General features: G+C 33.1%; 1 protein-coding gene and 1 pseudogene across 8 annotated transcripts in view; both read left to right on the top strand.

Annotated features, from left to right (window-relative positions):
* Cep170 (centrosomal protein 170) overlaps nucleotides 1-16258 on the top strand; it is a 131881-nt gene that overhangs the window by 104174 nt on the left and 11449 nt on the right. For 5 of the 8 annotated variants that reach the window (XM_047520483.1, XM_047520487.1, XM_047520482.1 and 2 more), the window contains 2 exons: nucleotides 9412-9589; nucleotides 12154-12324. In XM_047520483.1, the coding sequence (XP_047376439.1) occupies nucleotides 9412-9589; nucleotides 12154-12324 (349 nt within the window). The remainder of the gene's footprint in view (nucleotides 1-9411; nucleotides 9590-12153; nucleotides 12325-16258) is intronic. The other 3 variants (XM_047520480.1, XM_047520486.1, XM_047520481.1) reach the window with 2 other exon arrangements.
* On the top strand, nucleotides 391-1014 carry LOC124961639 (E3 ubiquitin-protein ligase RNF114-like; annotated as a pseudogene).

Genomic DNA, 16258 nt, shown 5'->3' with positions numbered 1-16258 from the left:
ATAATAGGAGTGTTTAAGGGGACTATGAAGATGACTTTGATTAGAGTTGAGGAAAGCAAAAGTGTGTATATCTAATATAAGTATGAATGCTATGATAAAAAATAAATATGAAGTTTTACTCAAATGTAAGATATATAGTTAGGGAATGACCAAACTGAAGACAGGGCAAACTTTGCCAAATAATGGGAAACTTTGGATGCCAGCCAAGAAATCGTTGTTTTATGTTCTTCAAAACTTTGAAGGTACTTGAACAGGAGGGTAACTGCAAATCTAGATAACTCTGAAGGCACTGTATAGAATGTGAGAGAAGAGCTTATTCGTATCAGAAGTTAATGTGCTGCTGCAGCCAGATGGCAGCACGACAGCAGTCCTGTGAGAGAATTACCTGTGGCCCCCAACACAGGCAGACCCCCTGGGCCACTTCCAAGTGTCCTGGGTGCTTAAAGGTAGGTGTCCAAGAAGCTGGCGCAGATGCCCTGTGGGCACATCTTTTGCTCTGCATGCCTGCAGGAATGTCTGAAGCTGAAGAAACCCGTCTGTGGGATGCGTTACCCGTTACACAAGTTGCAAAGCCAGAGCAGCAGATCAAGAGCAGAGACTTCTTGCCATGACTGCCACAAGAATTTCTCCCTGTTTTAAGATTCAAGCCCACATGTCTACCTCTGTTCCAAATACAAGAACTACAACATGGAAGGTATAAAGGCCACCACTAAGGATGCATCACTTCAGCCAAGGAATATCCCAAATCTTATACCTTTCCTTGTCCTTACTGTCTTGAGAAGAATTTTGTGGAAGGGAGGACTCTGTGGAAGGAGTACTGCAAATTATCTCAGCACAGATACCAGATCTCTGGTTTGTTCAATATGTGCCTCAGTGCCCTGGGGAGACCTCAACTACTACAGCACCAACCTCATAGAAAACATCCAGTGCTGGCACCAGTTTTCTGTGGATTACAGTGTTGATGAAGAGGACATGATGAACTTGGTGTTACTGTACTCCATTATTGATGAGTGAGCAGAGTCCTTGCTGTCGGACTCATGATCTAGAGCTTCTGTGACATGTTAAGTGTGAAACCTTTGACTCCTACACCTTTACTGTACAACAGACCTGGAAGTGAGTCATGGAACTGGAACAGGGTCACTTCTGATGGGGAAAATGGGTCTCCAGATCAGAGCCCTCTTTTCCTTTGGGCTCTTGTCAAAGTTGTTTTCCCTACTGTTAACCTTGTTTGTTACTTGGTCTAGTGCCATTGATTCTCAGTAACTTCCTAGAGCTTCTACCTCCTCTTCTGGAAGAAAATCCACCTTTTTAATCTCCACATATTCTTATTTCCCACTTGTTCTTTTTGTTCAGTGTTCATCTCTCAGATCCTGTGAGCCATCTGTGACCTTTTCTGGGTCACAAATAGCACAATAAAACATGTGTCTTCTTTCCTTGCCTGGGAGGTGTGTGAACTCTGGCAGCAGTACAGCTGACCAGGGCTGAAACTCATCTGTGCTGTGGAGCTGCTTGTCAGTAGATGTGGGCAGTGGCTGCCAGAAGCTGCAGTTTGTATTCCTAGAAACATTTCAGGAAGCTTTTGTGGGTAAAAGTTCTGGATTTTGCATGATCTGATGTTGGAAGTTTTATTAGTGATATTTTGCTATGCCTCCTGCAAATGCTTTGAATTAATGGGTTCAATCTTAAATGCCTACAGGGTGCCTTTTTAGGATAAGGTACAATTGCTTTTTTTTAGTGGGGGTATTTCTAGGTTAGAAAAGTTAAAGTGCATTTTTCCATAAGGTGGAGGGGTCAACTAAGAGAGGTAGGAGGACCATAGCTTTTTGGTTTGAATTTCAATCTAACAAAAAGTTTTCAGATGACTGGGTCACATTTACCTTTCTTTGAGAACCTGCTTACATTCTTGTCCTGAAGCATGAAAAGGAGTCCTCCAATGATTAAAAAGGAGAGCTCTGGTGGCTACTAGTTCTTTTTAGTTGGTAACTTAGATTAAACTGGGCATTAATTTTACTGTCACAAATAGTTTCCTTATGACACTCGTTTTAGCATAAAAATTGCTGTTTTAAAATCCTTCCTTTCAATTCAGAGAGAGAGGCTGTGTTCCATCTGTTGTCTCTTCCAACAAGACACACGATTGCAGGGCACAGCACATTCTCTGATAAATGGTTAATAAGAGCTATGTATACTGTGAACTCAGTTTAGTAGCAACTCAAGAAACAAAGTTGAACATATTTCATAAATATTAGTTATAAGGCTAAGAGCTGTCAGCCCTAGTATATAGGAACAGAATTTATTAGGTTCATTCATTCATGTCACACATTCCTAGTTTGAATATAGTAGGTTTTTTCTGGTCAGTGGTTGAGGTTGCAAATATCTTTGGACCTGTATACTGCTGCTGTGGGCCTCTTGCTGCCCAGCATGAAAGAGCTAGCTGTAGTTGCCTAGTAACTAACAAAGACAGAGTCCATTTGGGGCAGTCTAATTTTTGTTTTTCTAATGTGTTATTACTTGGAAGGATCTACATGTTAAGATCAGCTTCTTGACTATAACTTCTGGAAAAAATTAACTCAGACCTCCGTGAATTGAAATCATCTCAGTACAAGTTTGGAGGGAAGTTTGATAAAACCTTCATTTGAGGGATCTGAGAAGAGCATGTATATCTCATTGGTGGAACCAAGAAATGTATTATTTTGTATTTAGTGTACTTCATGTTTTTCTATTAAGATGACTTTCCAGAAAGTGAAATTTGTTATGCTCTAGCTTTCAAAAGGTGAAATATAAATACATTTATAGTTTATTAAAAAAAGAGAGATGCCCTTCAACAGATGAATGGATAAAGAAAATGTGGTGTGTGTGTGTGTGTGTGTGTGTGTGTGTGTGTGTGTGTACATGATGGAATATTGCTCAGCTTTAAAGAAGAATGAAATTATGGCATTTGTTGATAAATGAATGGAGTTAGAGAATATCATGCTAAGTGAAATAAACCAAACCCCAAAAACCAAAGACCGAATGTTTTCTCTGATAGGCAGATGCTAATTCACAATAAGTGGGCGGGGGATAGGGAAGAATGGAGTTACTTTATATTAGGTAGAGGGGAGTGAAGGGAGGGGATAGGGGTATGGGGGTAGGAAGGATAGAGAGTGAAACAGACATTATTACCTCATGTATATATATGACTGCATGACCGATGTGATCCTACAATATGTATAATCAGAAAAATGAGAGATTATACTCCATTTATGTATGATCTATCAAAATGTATAAATTCTACTGTCACGTACAACTAATTAGAACAAATAAAATAAAAATTTTTTTGAAAAGGTTAATGTGCAAGATGTTGAAGACCTAAAATATGATAGTGTTAGCACAAATGAATTAATGAATGAGAGATATGTAAATATAATAATTTACAACATTTGATGATTTCCAGGATGGTAAGGCAGAATTTAAAATAATTCCATGGTTGTTCAAATGGGAGATTGGTTAAGAGTAAGGAGCATTAAAGACAAGGAAAAGGAAACATTGCATTTTGGATATACTAACCTAAGGTACTTAAATGATAGCCATGTGAAAAAAGTCTAGCAGACTATGGCTTTAAAATATAGGATGCCAATGAAACCTATAATAGCATTTATAGAAGTCATTCACAAAGAGAAAATGAAGTGTGGTAGTAGGTTATATCATGAGGTAAGGGAATAGTGAGTGGACTGTGAATGTTGCTGAACTAAGAGAGAACCCACATTATAGGGATACTATAGCAATACTATAGTCAAATGTTCAAAAGTATGGAGTCTGGAATCAGACCATTTGGATCCAAGCCCATTTTTTACCACAAAGTCTGTGTGAACTCTGGATAAGTTAATGAACTATGCTCCAATAATGTCCAAAAATGGTCATAATTATAGTATCAGTGTGAGAGAGGTGACAGATACATGTACTTGACATGGTGCTTGACATATAATAAACTATGAATAATGTTAGTTATATTTAAGTGAGGGGTGATGCAGAGAAAATAGTGATATATGATTATATTTAGAACCTTATTTTGAGTTTTCAGTTTTCTGGTCATCTCATAAATTTATGCGAATCCACATAGAACTGGAGTTTCAGAATCAATATTAAGTCCTTAAAATTTATAAAATATTCAACTAGGCTTTACTCTTTCCACAAGAATGTTGCACTGATAGATTCACAGGCAATTGAGAACATGGGGAAAGATGGCAAGCACTTTCTGGAAAAATTGATAAGGGAACACAGTGAAGAAAAAATTGATAGAACTCGGTGCCTGGGCAATTAAAAAGGATTGAACACCTGTAGATGAATTAAAAAGATGTGTGTACTATGAATCAAAATTTAGTCTGTAAAAATAAAAATAAATAAATAAAAGAATCCACTTAATAAACCACACACATACCTTAGTTAAAAAAAACAAAAAAGAAAAATCTTTTAGTCACACCTGTGTTAGCAAATCTGACTTTTTAGAACACTTTTCTTTCTTTGGCCAGGCTGTGTCCAGTGCCTATAATCTTGGAAGCATAGGAGGCTGAGGCAGGAGGATCACAGATTCAAAGCCAGCCTCAGCAACTTAGCAAGGCCCAAATCAGTTTAGCTAGACCCTATCTCAAAATAAAAAATATAAAAATAAAATATAAAAGGCCTGGGGATGTGGCTCAGTGGTTAAGTGACCCCGGATTCAATCCCTGCTACAAAAAAAAAGAAAATGCTTTGAATCTTCTATTATATGTCTTTTAAGTTCCTTAAAGAAACTTTTAAAACCATTCAAGAAGAAAACAAAGTTTTGTCCTTTCTATCCTCTCTTTTAAGTTTCAAGAAAACCATGATGTGGCCTGTAGTGCACGGTTTATTTCAAATTGATATTTAGGCTGACCTTAGTCTTTTTTTCTTCATATTTTTTGGAGTCTTTATATAAACAAGTCTTGTTTTATGAAAGTTATAAAATTGAACAATATTACTGATATTAAAAACAGGCCAAGGGCTAGGGATATAGCTCAGTGGCACAGCACTTGCCTAGGGCCTGGGTTCAATTCCCAGTACCACACACATACAAAAGTTAATTTAAAAATAGACCAAACAATATATTTTTAAGCCATAGATATATAGAAATAAGACTGTAAAGTAAAGTAAAACAAAGGAATTAATCATGGATTCAGGAACACCATTATTCTGGGCAGAGAAAAGTATATTGTGAGATATGTCACATATTCTAAAGATAGTATAAATACATACTGTTTTAGTCAGCTGTTTCACTGCTGTGACTAAAAGATCTGACCAGAACAATTGTAGAGGAGAAAAACCTTATTTAGGGGCTCTCACAGTTTCAGAGGTCTCTGTTCATAGACAGCAGGCTCCATTCCTTAGAGCTTGTCAAGGTGAGGCAGAACATCATGGCATAAGAGAGTGGCAGAGGGAAGCAGCTCACATGATGAACAGAAAGCAGAAAGAGACTGCACTGCCAGATACAAAATACGTACCCCCAAAGCCACACCCCAATGCCCACCTCCTCTAGCACACCCTCCCTGCCTTCCCCACCACTCAGTTCATCCTATCAGATTAGTTTACTGATTGGTTTGATTCTCATAACCAAATCATTTCTCTTCTGAACCTTCTTGCCTTATCTCACATGTGAGCTTTTGGGAGACACCTTAAATCCAAACCATAGTACATACATATCTTTGTATTTTCTTTTTCCGGTTTTCCTGAGTATCCTTCAGCTGAGGTCTCTTCCTTTTCTCTTATAAAAGTTCTGTTTTTTTTTTTTCTAAATAGTATGGAAATCATAAGCTCTTCTAGAATGACTATTGTCTCTCTCTCTAAACTAATGTTGTATGTTAACATTCTTGTCATTTAAAAACTAGACTAAATTATTTCTTAAAAACTAAGTCATTAGAGTTATCTTTTCACTTATGTTAAGGTAACCTGAGGTTTAATTGTCATTAGATTCAGTGTTAGGATTCTAAAGCTAGTAGACTCTATTAATATCCCATCAATTTCTTTCTTCCAGTACTATTAAAGGAATTTATGAATTACATGTATATCCTTTGGAACACTGGTTACATACAAAAAAAATTTTTAAACTTAATGTTATTAAAATAATAAAGAACATTTTTATAGTTAATAGAAAACCTTAAATGTTTATATTGGCAGCTCAAATGAACTTCTGACAGTTTTTATGGTATTTATTATGTCACACTTGCAAAAATTGCATATTTAATTGGGGATACATTGTGTTAGGGTTTTTTAAAATTTCAATTTAATTTTTAAAAATTTTAAAAAATAGTTTTCAAATGTTTAAAAGTTTAAAATTTCAATATTTCATTTGAACTTCCAATATACCCATTGTCTATAATTAATATTTTTTCCAGCATACAAACCATCAGTAGAAAATAGCTTTTACTTAAGTTAGAAAAATGCTATTACTGAGATAAAATAATAAACTTCATGACTTCAGATGCATCTATTTTAAAATTTTCTTTTTTATGAATAATGCATGCTTATTTTTACAGAATTTTAAAAATTGATTCTGGCACTCAAGAAATATTAGCATGAAAGATCTTACTACTTAATTTACATTTTGTTCCTTTGAGACTGTTGTCCTGTTCAAAATTCATAAGAAGGAAAATGGACTTAAATTTGAATTATATATTAATTTTTATAAGTGGTAAGTTTAAATTTTTATTAATATTGCAGAGGAAGCAGATAGATTATAAAACCCCAAATAAAACATTTGTTATCTTTAAGAATTTCTTCCTGTAGCAGATTTGAAAGGAATGGAGAATGAGTGTAGAAGAGGGGCTTTTAGGCTTCTTGTTTAAATCAGGGAACAGATACAAGAGATGTAAAGAAATATATGATAATATATTCCAGTAGGTATAATCTAAGGAGTATTATAAAATTAATTGGAAAGTTTAGACTTAGCAACCATATGAATAGAGCCATACCCTAGAATGAATGATAAATACCCTGTTTCTGTTTGGAGGATGTCCATAACTTTGTTTTTTCCTAATAATTTTATTTGCCTTTTAGAATTCCTTACACTGGTTTCAATAGATCCTGAAATTTTTAAGCAATTAATTTAAACTTAATTTAAATTTTAATAGTATACATTACTGAGTCAAGTATAAGATAGAAATTGTCATGCAAAGAAATAGATACATACAACATACCAGCAAATGAAAATAATACTTTGAATGCTTATTGCCTGAACAATGTATGTTATGTATACATAAAGAACTGTTCATTTTAATACAATTTTTACTCCATAATGTGGAGATGACTGTTATCAATATCTTTTGTAATTAATTCATACTGCTTTCCACAAATATCAGAAGATTCATTGTACAAATGACTGCAGGAAAAAAAATTCAAAGAAAAGTAAAATTTCAGATAAACTAATGCTTATCTTTTAAAAACTCTCAGTAAGTTTGGTTATTGTATTTCTCATTCTAGTTCTTTTAGGAAAGAATTGACTATGCAGGTTGAATATCCCCTATGCAATGTGCTTGGAACTAAAAGTGTTTCACATTTTGAGCTTTTTAGGATTTTAGAATATTTGTGTATAAATGATGGGATATCTTGGGTATGGGACCCAAGTCTAAACTCAAGATTCATTTACTACCTTATATCCTGGAGGTAATTTTATGCAGTATTTTTAGTGTGCCTGTCTTTTGACTGTGACTTGTCACATGGGGTCAAGTATAGCATTTTCCACATTGGTGCTCAAAGTTATGGGTTTGAAACCTTTCATATTCTTGATTTTCCAACTGAGATGCAGTTAACCTTATTATCTAACAGAACACCTTAAACCTGTTTTCAAAATAGCACATCAACATAATTTTTTGAAAAAATTATATTCAGAGCAGTAACATGAGACGTAGTATCACATAATGGAAAGATCTAGTTATGCCTCTTTTTGTGACTTTAACCTAAAAATGATCACATGACTTCTAAGCTTTGTTTTCCTTATCTCTAAAGCAAGTGATTAGAACCTCTTTTACAGGGTGGGTTGCGAGAATTAAATGAGTTAATAAATGTAAAGTTTATTATAATTTACTGATTATAATGGTGCTCACTGTTTATTCTAAGCTCCCTGAGGGACTCCTGTCCAGTTCTTCACCATTGTAGCTCTTAGGAACTAACACAGTGCCTGACAAATAATAAGGGGTCAGTAAATATTTGTTGTTGCTTTTCCTATCTTTTCACATTGGTAAATAAAAGAAAAATTGACTGTCATTTCTTGTAAAGCTTATACATTAGTTTACCATAAATTGTCTCTGTTGGTCCATAACTTCAACTAAGCATCTCTTTTTAAAACTTTTCTTTATGCAATTACTGCATCCTTTGAAAGTCTCTCAAACTCATTTTGCACAAGTTTTAAAAAAATGTTATTTTGTACTTACTTTGGATTCTGAAGTTGCTGAAGCTTTCACATAGACTTTTAAGAATATTCTGTCATTCTGAAACCTTCCCTGTGGAAGTATCAAAATTGAGTTTTGTGTGCAACAGATGCACAACATGGGAAAATTGCTTGCCTTACTGAATTGAAATGGATCTTTCTTGAGACGTGAGGGACTATAAATGGTAGGTTTTTGTGTTTCTTTCTCTTGGAAAAAAAAAGGCTAAAAGAAAAATGTCCATTTTCTCTTTTGATTATCACCAGTAACAGTTACTTAATTCATCAGTCCATGTGGTTGAAAACACAAATGATGTTATGGATATGAGTACTAAACCTGGGATCTGATCCTACCTTAGGTACTTCTAAGTTGTGTGGCCATGATCAAGTAATTCAGCTTCTCTGAGAGTGTGTCCTAATTAATAAAAGCAGATAAGTTTTACCTTGCAAGAGTTTATCTTCAAATGACAGCTGGTGAAGTTTATGGAGCTCTTTCAGTGTGTTCTGAATGTATAACTATACAATACTTAGAATAACAAAGAATTTCAATTATATTGAAATACAGTTATCAAAGTATTTTGCAGTGATATGGTAGCATATGGTTCTTTAATGAAAGAGTTGTGAATTTAATAACTAGTAATTTTGAAGAAGTGATAAACATAAGTGATGTTTTGAGATTCTTATAGCAACTCTAATGTGATTTCTGTTGGTTAACAAAAATCACATCAGTGTTGCTAATAACATTGTGTTTGTTGCCTGTATTTGAAAGAAATTTCAAGCATCAGTTAGAAGTTAGTGAAATTAATGTAACTGTTTCTTCTTATGCAAGTTTAAAGTCTAAGACTTTTGATATCAAAATATTTTGTTGCATTTCCAAAGAAGTTTGGAGTACAAATCTTTAATTAAATATGTAACTTATATAACTGATTCTATCATAAGTGATTGTTTCTAGAGCTTCTATTTAAAAGCAATTAAATTTCTTTTCTTAAAATTATTACCAGGATCAGCCAAGATCTTGCACTCATTGCTCGGGAGATCAACGATGTAGCAGGAGAGATAGATTCAGTGACTTCATCAGGCACTGCCCCTAGTACCACAGTAAGCACTGCTGCCACCACCCCTGGCTCTGCCATAGACACTAGAGAAGAGGTAGGAGATCTTCATGGAGAAATGCATAAGGTTCTTTCTTTTCTTTATTTCTTTTGCTTTTAGCTTTTTGCTTAGTTTTTTTTGTTTTGTTTTGTTTTGTTTTGTTTTGTTTTGGTATGTCCACCCTCCCTGTTTGCATGAAGCTCTGCATTTTCCAACTTTGCTTTAACAAATTTCTTTTATGTTTTTGTAGTAAAATAGTAAAGGTTAACATTTGGTCTACTATTAAGATGGAGTTGGAAAATAATTTAGAATAAGAACTTTGCCTGCAAATTCTTGCTCCATAGCTTTACATGAAATGTGAATATAAATTTTGGTATCAAACCAAAATTTGATATGATAGATACCTGTTTTCACTGCTAAATAATGAGTCAGTATCTCTAATAGCAAAGAAAGATAAAAACTCTACAGATTTTACAGCCTTAAGTAATAATTATGTTGATGGATTCACACACAGTTATATACACCAGGATATTTTGAAAACTGAAAATGTATATTATGTATACATATGTACACACACTCTATATATGAATGTATGTATGTGTGTGTGTATATATATACACACATATATACATGTATAGATTTTCAAAGTATTTGTATAAACTCTGAAATGTAAGTTAGCCTATGTAGACTATTTCCCATCCATAAAAAAAACCCAGGGCCCCCTACAACACAAATCCAGGAGGTACCATTTTGCACAACAGGTTCTAGAAGGTGCTTTTAATCTATAAAATTAATAGTACTATTGTCTTTTGTTCCTCAGTATCAGTGGGGAATTGGTTCCAGGATCTTTCCTTCTTCCCCCTGTACATATTAAAATCTGTCCCTTATGTAAAATGGTATAGTATTTTCATATAACCTATGCATATCCTCTTGTGTACTTTGAATCACTTCTTGATTACTTATAATACCTAATGTTACATAATGTTACTTATAATACGAATGTTACATAAGTAGTTGTTAAACTGGATTATTTGGAGAATAATGACAAGGGAAAAAGTCTACATGTTCAGTACAAACACAGGTTTTTGTTTGTTTTGATTTTTAAAGAATATTTTCAGTATTTAACTGATGAAATCCCTGGATGTGTAGGGTCTACTGTATTCTCTGGCCATGTTGGCTATTTTGATCAAGGACAGAAATGCAAGCAAAGGATCAGCATTTAAAAGAATGATTTGTATAGTTCAGGGGTTGGTAAACTATTGACTTCCTGACTGTTTTTATATGATCTAAAAACTAAGCATATTTTTCACATTTTTAAATAATTGAAAAAAAATCCAAAGATATATAATAATTCATAACTTGAAAATTGAAATAACATAACATGAAATTTACATTTAAGTGTCTGCAAAATTTTTTCACAGTGTAGACATACTCATTGTACTATTGTGTATGGCTATTTCTGTGCTACAGTAGACTGCAAATCCTGAAATATTTATTATCTGTCCCCTTACAGAATAAGTTTGCCAGCCCCTAATACCAATGACTCCACTTCCTTAATTTTATAATATAATGTTCTAAATAGTAGCCAAAAATGGCTAACCTTTCTGACAAATTTAATTTTGATAATCTGTGCTAATATTTTCTTCAGTTACTTTTTGTCATATTCCTTCTTTAGTTCTTTAATGGTCACTTTTTATTTGTTTGTTTTTCCTTTATTGTCTGATTTAATAAATGATATTTCATCAATCTGTGTAGAGTTTTGTTACCACATTGATCAATTTTATATTGTAACTATATAAGAAATCATCTTTATTGGTATAAAATAAAAGGATCTTCTTGGTGGCAAGACATACACATTTCTCTGGTACATTTATAATGATAATATTGTTTTTTTTCCAGCTTTATAACTAAAATTTACCTAACATGATTATGCATCACTCAAAGCTTGTAGAATTACTCAAACATTTCATTGAATAGACTTTCATTTTCCTTTTTGTTTTATTTCAGAATTATTGTACTAGAGTTTATTCCCTCTTCAGTAAACCCAAATTAGGTAGTATTGAATGTCTGTAATTTGCACTGTAGATGGCAGTATATCATTCTTACTAGAATATATAATTTCTATAGCATTGTTAAATGTTTATTTGACTAAGATTAAAATACTTATGTGGATTTAAATTTTTTTTCTCTTGTAAATTTAATTGGAATTTGCAATTTATGTATCTTATGAAGAAATTTGTCACTTGGATTTGGGGAGGAAAAAAGGAAAAAAAAACAAGATAGAAAACTAAAAGAAAAAGAAACATTATTTTATACTGGTAAGGCAATATGAGTAAAATGAACTCATTGTCCATCTACATAGCTCAGTTTTTTTTTCTATTTGTTTTTCATTTGGAGAAATCTTATTCATAGACTAATTGAATTTAGCATAGTTACATATTTTAGATTTTGAAAATAAAATCTATGTAGATGAACATCTATTTCATAAAAAATACTTTTGAAGTGATTATTTAAAAAGTAATTGGTTTATTGAAGATGTCATGCTTCTGTTACTACCTGAGAATGAAATAACTTGTGTCTAATCATAAAACTTATGCCTAGCCTTTTCTAAATTGTTCTGTTCTCATAAGGGTTTGCTTTTGTTCTATTAGTTGGTTGATCGTGTTTTTGATGAAAGTCTCAACTTCCGAAAGATCCCTCCATTAGTTCATTCTAAAACTCCAGAAGGAAACAATGGTCGGTCTGGGGATCCAAGACCTCAACCAACGGAGCCTCCTGATCACCTAACAATTACAAGACGGAGAACTTGGAGCAGGGATGAAGTAAGTGAACCATGAACTTTGACATACAACAGAGGAGGCAGGCCCTTTAAGTGGGAAAAGGAGAAATTAATTAATAGGGCTGAGGAAAACATGGTTTTCCTAGGTAGAATGAAATTTCATCCTAACATCACATCATATCCAAATAATTAACTCCAAATGAAGTAATTTCTTAAATGGCAAAAGCAAAATTACAATACCTTTTCATAAAAAAGTGGGTAAACATTATAGTAAGGATTGATTTCTTAAAAGAGAAAACATTTTGACTTTAAAAGATTGATAAATTTGAGTATATTAAAATTTAGGACTTTTATGTATTTAAAAGTATTTCAAGGAATGTAAGAAGACAAGTTACAAACTTGTGCAGCATATAGTACAAAAGATGAATATACAAAATATATAAAGAATTCCATCTGATCAGTAAAAAACACAATCAACTCAATAGAACATCTTCAAAAGATGAACAGCTGGGCATGGTGGCACATGTCTATAATCTCAGCAGCTCCGGAGGCTGTGGCAGGAGGATTTCAAGTTCAAAGTCAGCACTCAGCAACTTAGAGACTCTGTCTCTAAATAAAATGCAAAAAAATTTAAAAATGGCTGGGAATGTGGCTCAGTTGTTAAGTGCTCCTAGGTTCAGTTCCTAGTACCCAAACACAAAACAAAACAAAACAAAAAGCCCAAAAGATATGAACAAACATTTTACTAAAGAGAAAATACCAGAGACATACAAAATATGAAGATATGTTTAACTTCTTGAGTATTCAGAGAAATGTATTTTGAGACTACAGTGAGATTATAAATAATTGATGACAAATTTAAAAATCTTGAAGTGTTAAGTGTTGAAGAGAATGTGAATACATAGACTTTCTTACATGTTGCTGGTGGAGCTTAAATCAGTGCAGTCACTCTAGAAAATAGTTATTTCCTACATTTGAACATAAATATGTAGCATGATCTTACAGTTTTCTTGCTACTATGTACCTAAGAGAAACTTTTTCTCATTGACCAAACAAGGCATAATAAATATGCACAAGCATATTTATTTAGTAGATCCTTTCCTTATCCTTGGTTTGATAAGTTCCAAGACCCCCAGTGGATATCTGAAACTAGGTGGTCCTGAACCCTCTTATAAAGACTAGTTTTTTCCTTTATCTACATACCTATGATAAAGTTTAATTTATAAATTAGGTATAGTGAGAGATTAACAATAATAATGAAATAGAGCAGTTATAACAATATACTGTAATAAAGTTCATTTGAATATGATGTCTCTCTCAAAATACTTTATTGTACTTTCCTCATTCTTCTTATATTGATGTCAGATGATACAGTGCCTATGTGATAAGATAAAGTAAGATTAATAACATAAGCATTGTGACCTACTATTAGGTTACTGTGTAAGAATTAGTTTCACACATGCATTGGAACATCAGTGGTTGGTTGATCTGATAATCCATGGCTACTAAGTGACTTGTGGGCAGGTAGTGTATGTAGCATGAATAAACTGGATAAAGGGGTGATTCATGTCCCAAGTGGGACAGAACAGAATGACAGATTTTATCATGCTAATCAGGACAATGTACAGTTTAAATCTTATGAATGGTTTATTTCTGGATTTTCCTTTTTAACATTTTCAGGCCATAGTTGACTGCAAGTAACTGGAACCATGACTTCAAAACCACAGATAATGGGAGACTACTATTGATACTACTATTGTTATTATCATACTGATAATAACAAAAACTTGGAAACCAAGTGTTTATCTTGGCTAAAAAGTAGATATATAAACTGATATGTTTACACATTGAACAGTTGTAATAAAAACAAACTACAGAATTGTGCAATGATACGTTCAAAATTTAGCAATATAATATTAAATGAAAAAAGTCTCAAAAGGTTATATATAATGTGACATATATTTTTGTTAGCATGCAATTTTTATCATTTTAAGTCAATTTTTACACTTAATACTCCAGTATTAATTTCAAACAGTAAGAATGTACTTCCCAGTGATAATAAGCTGCAACCATTCATCTGAAAAGAAACAAAACTCTGCCTCTGAAATGTTTACTAATTATACAATATTGCAAACTTATAAACACTATAAATAATGTTGGAACTTCAGTATTTAATAAGTCACATGCTACCTTTCCTAATGCTTAAGGCATTTGTTAAAGATCATGTAGAATAAGTACTTTATGAAAATGCTCCATTACACTCAAATAATAGAACTGAAACACAGAAGAGCAACCATTTAGCATAATGATTGGTCAAGTAAATAATCAGCATATTAACAAAAATTTATTAAGTGATAAACATAACACTAAATCCAAATAATCATACATCTTTATCTACAATAATACTTGTGACTTAGGATATACTGCCAAAATTCTACATAAATAAACAGTTAAAATGACAACAGTTTCAATGCATGATGCAGGATACATCTCTAGTCTATATAATGTTATCATTTTGTTAACAATAAATAATGTTAAGGTTTTATGATCATACCACTTTCATATTTTTAACTCTTGCTTTGTTACATAGTTTTAAACTTTTTAAAAAAGTACATTTCTTTCTTCATACTCTTCACCAAGAATTAACATACTGATTTAGGAATAGTGGAAGAAGCTAAACTCTGCCCTGGTATAGGAGAGAATGACTTAGTTTTACTAATTAAATGTTTCTTTGTCATTTATTAATTGTTGCTATCTTTTCATATATTGAAAAATGAAAACATATGCCTAGAACATAAATAGATCTAACAAATGTTACAAAAAGTAAAGTAAGAGAATGATGAATGGGATTTAGGATATTGTTTACCTTAACAGGGAGGCAGAGAGAGGGGATGGAGGATACCATCTGAATAGAGGTAGATATATCAATCAGCATAACAGACAATTGAAAAAGTCTCTGTGGCAGAGAGATTAACTCAAAGTTAACAAGGGGGCTTAGCTATACAATTGAAAGTTGCAAGTTGGATCTACATTTGCTCCATGTATCTTTTATAGTACTTGGGCCAGTAGGCTTGCTAGGGCTTGTTCTTGTTATGGTACTATCAGAGAGGAAGCCTCAACATACAAGCATTCAAGCTTTTGCTTATGTCCTATCTCTGAACATCTCATTGGCCAAAGCATGTAATATGGTTGAAGTCAAAGCCTGAGAAATATCTTCCTCCAGTGGTGGTGGAGACAGTGGAGGGTGTGAACATTTTTGAATGATATCTACTCTGCCATATTGATTCTTGGTAGATCCTAGTTATTTGGGGCTGGTGGTAGATTCATTATTAGATTACTAAAAGGATACAAAAAGTTGCCGAAGTTGGACCAATGATGTATGTAATGAACCAATAATTATGGTTGGTTCTGTGAACCTGCAGACTGATGTTTATAAAAAATTTTTAAATTATTATTTTAAAAAATGAATAACATTAGAGCAGTGGCACATGCCTGTAGTCCCAGCTACCCAGGGGACTGAGGCAGGAGAATCATTTAAATTCCTCTAAATGACAAATTCCTCTAAGTGTAATAAAACAATGTGCAAGAAGAGTTTATTTATAAGAGAGGGTAGAGATTCCTAGGAAATATCTCAAGGTTGATATCAAAAATTTGTTTAATATACTGAACTACACTTTATGGGTAGAAAACAGAGAACCTCTTCTGTGTAATAATCTTTCCTTAGACTGTCCTACCTTTTCTCATTCCTTCCTTATTTGTGTATTTCTTCCACTTTAATATGACTTAATTCTTCAGTGCCCATACATCTCATTCCTATTTATCCTCCTTGCCTTTATGTTGCTTTTCACATCCTATGTAGCTTTATCCTCCACTGACTTAACATCCTTGTCATTTTTAAGTTCCAGTTTTTCCATGACCACGTCCTATTTATGTCACCCTCACGAAACTCACTTTCATTGGAATTTATACAACACTGT

The sequence above is a fragment of the Sciurus carolinensis genome, chromosome 12 (genome assembly GCF_902686445.1).
Source record: "Sciurus carolinensis chromosome 12, mSciCar1.2, whole genome shotgun sequence".
NCBI lineage: Eukaryota > Metazoa > Chordata > Mammalia > Rodentia > Sciuridae > Sciurus > Sciurus carolinensis.
This window is presented reverse-complemented; position numbering and strand designations above follow the sequence as displayed.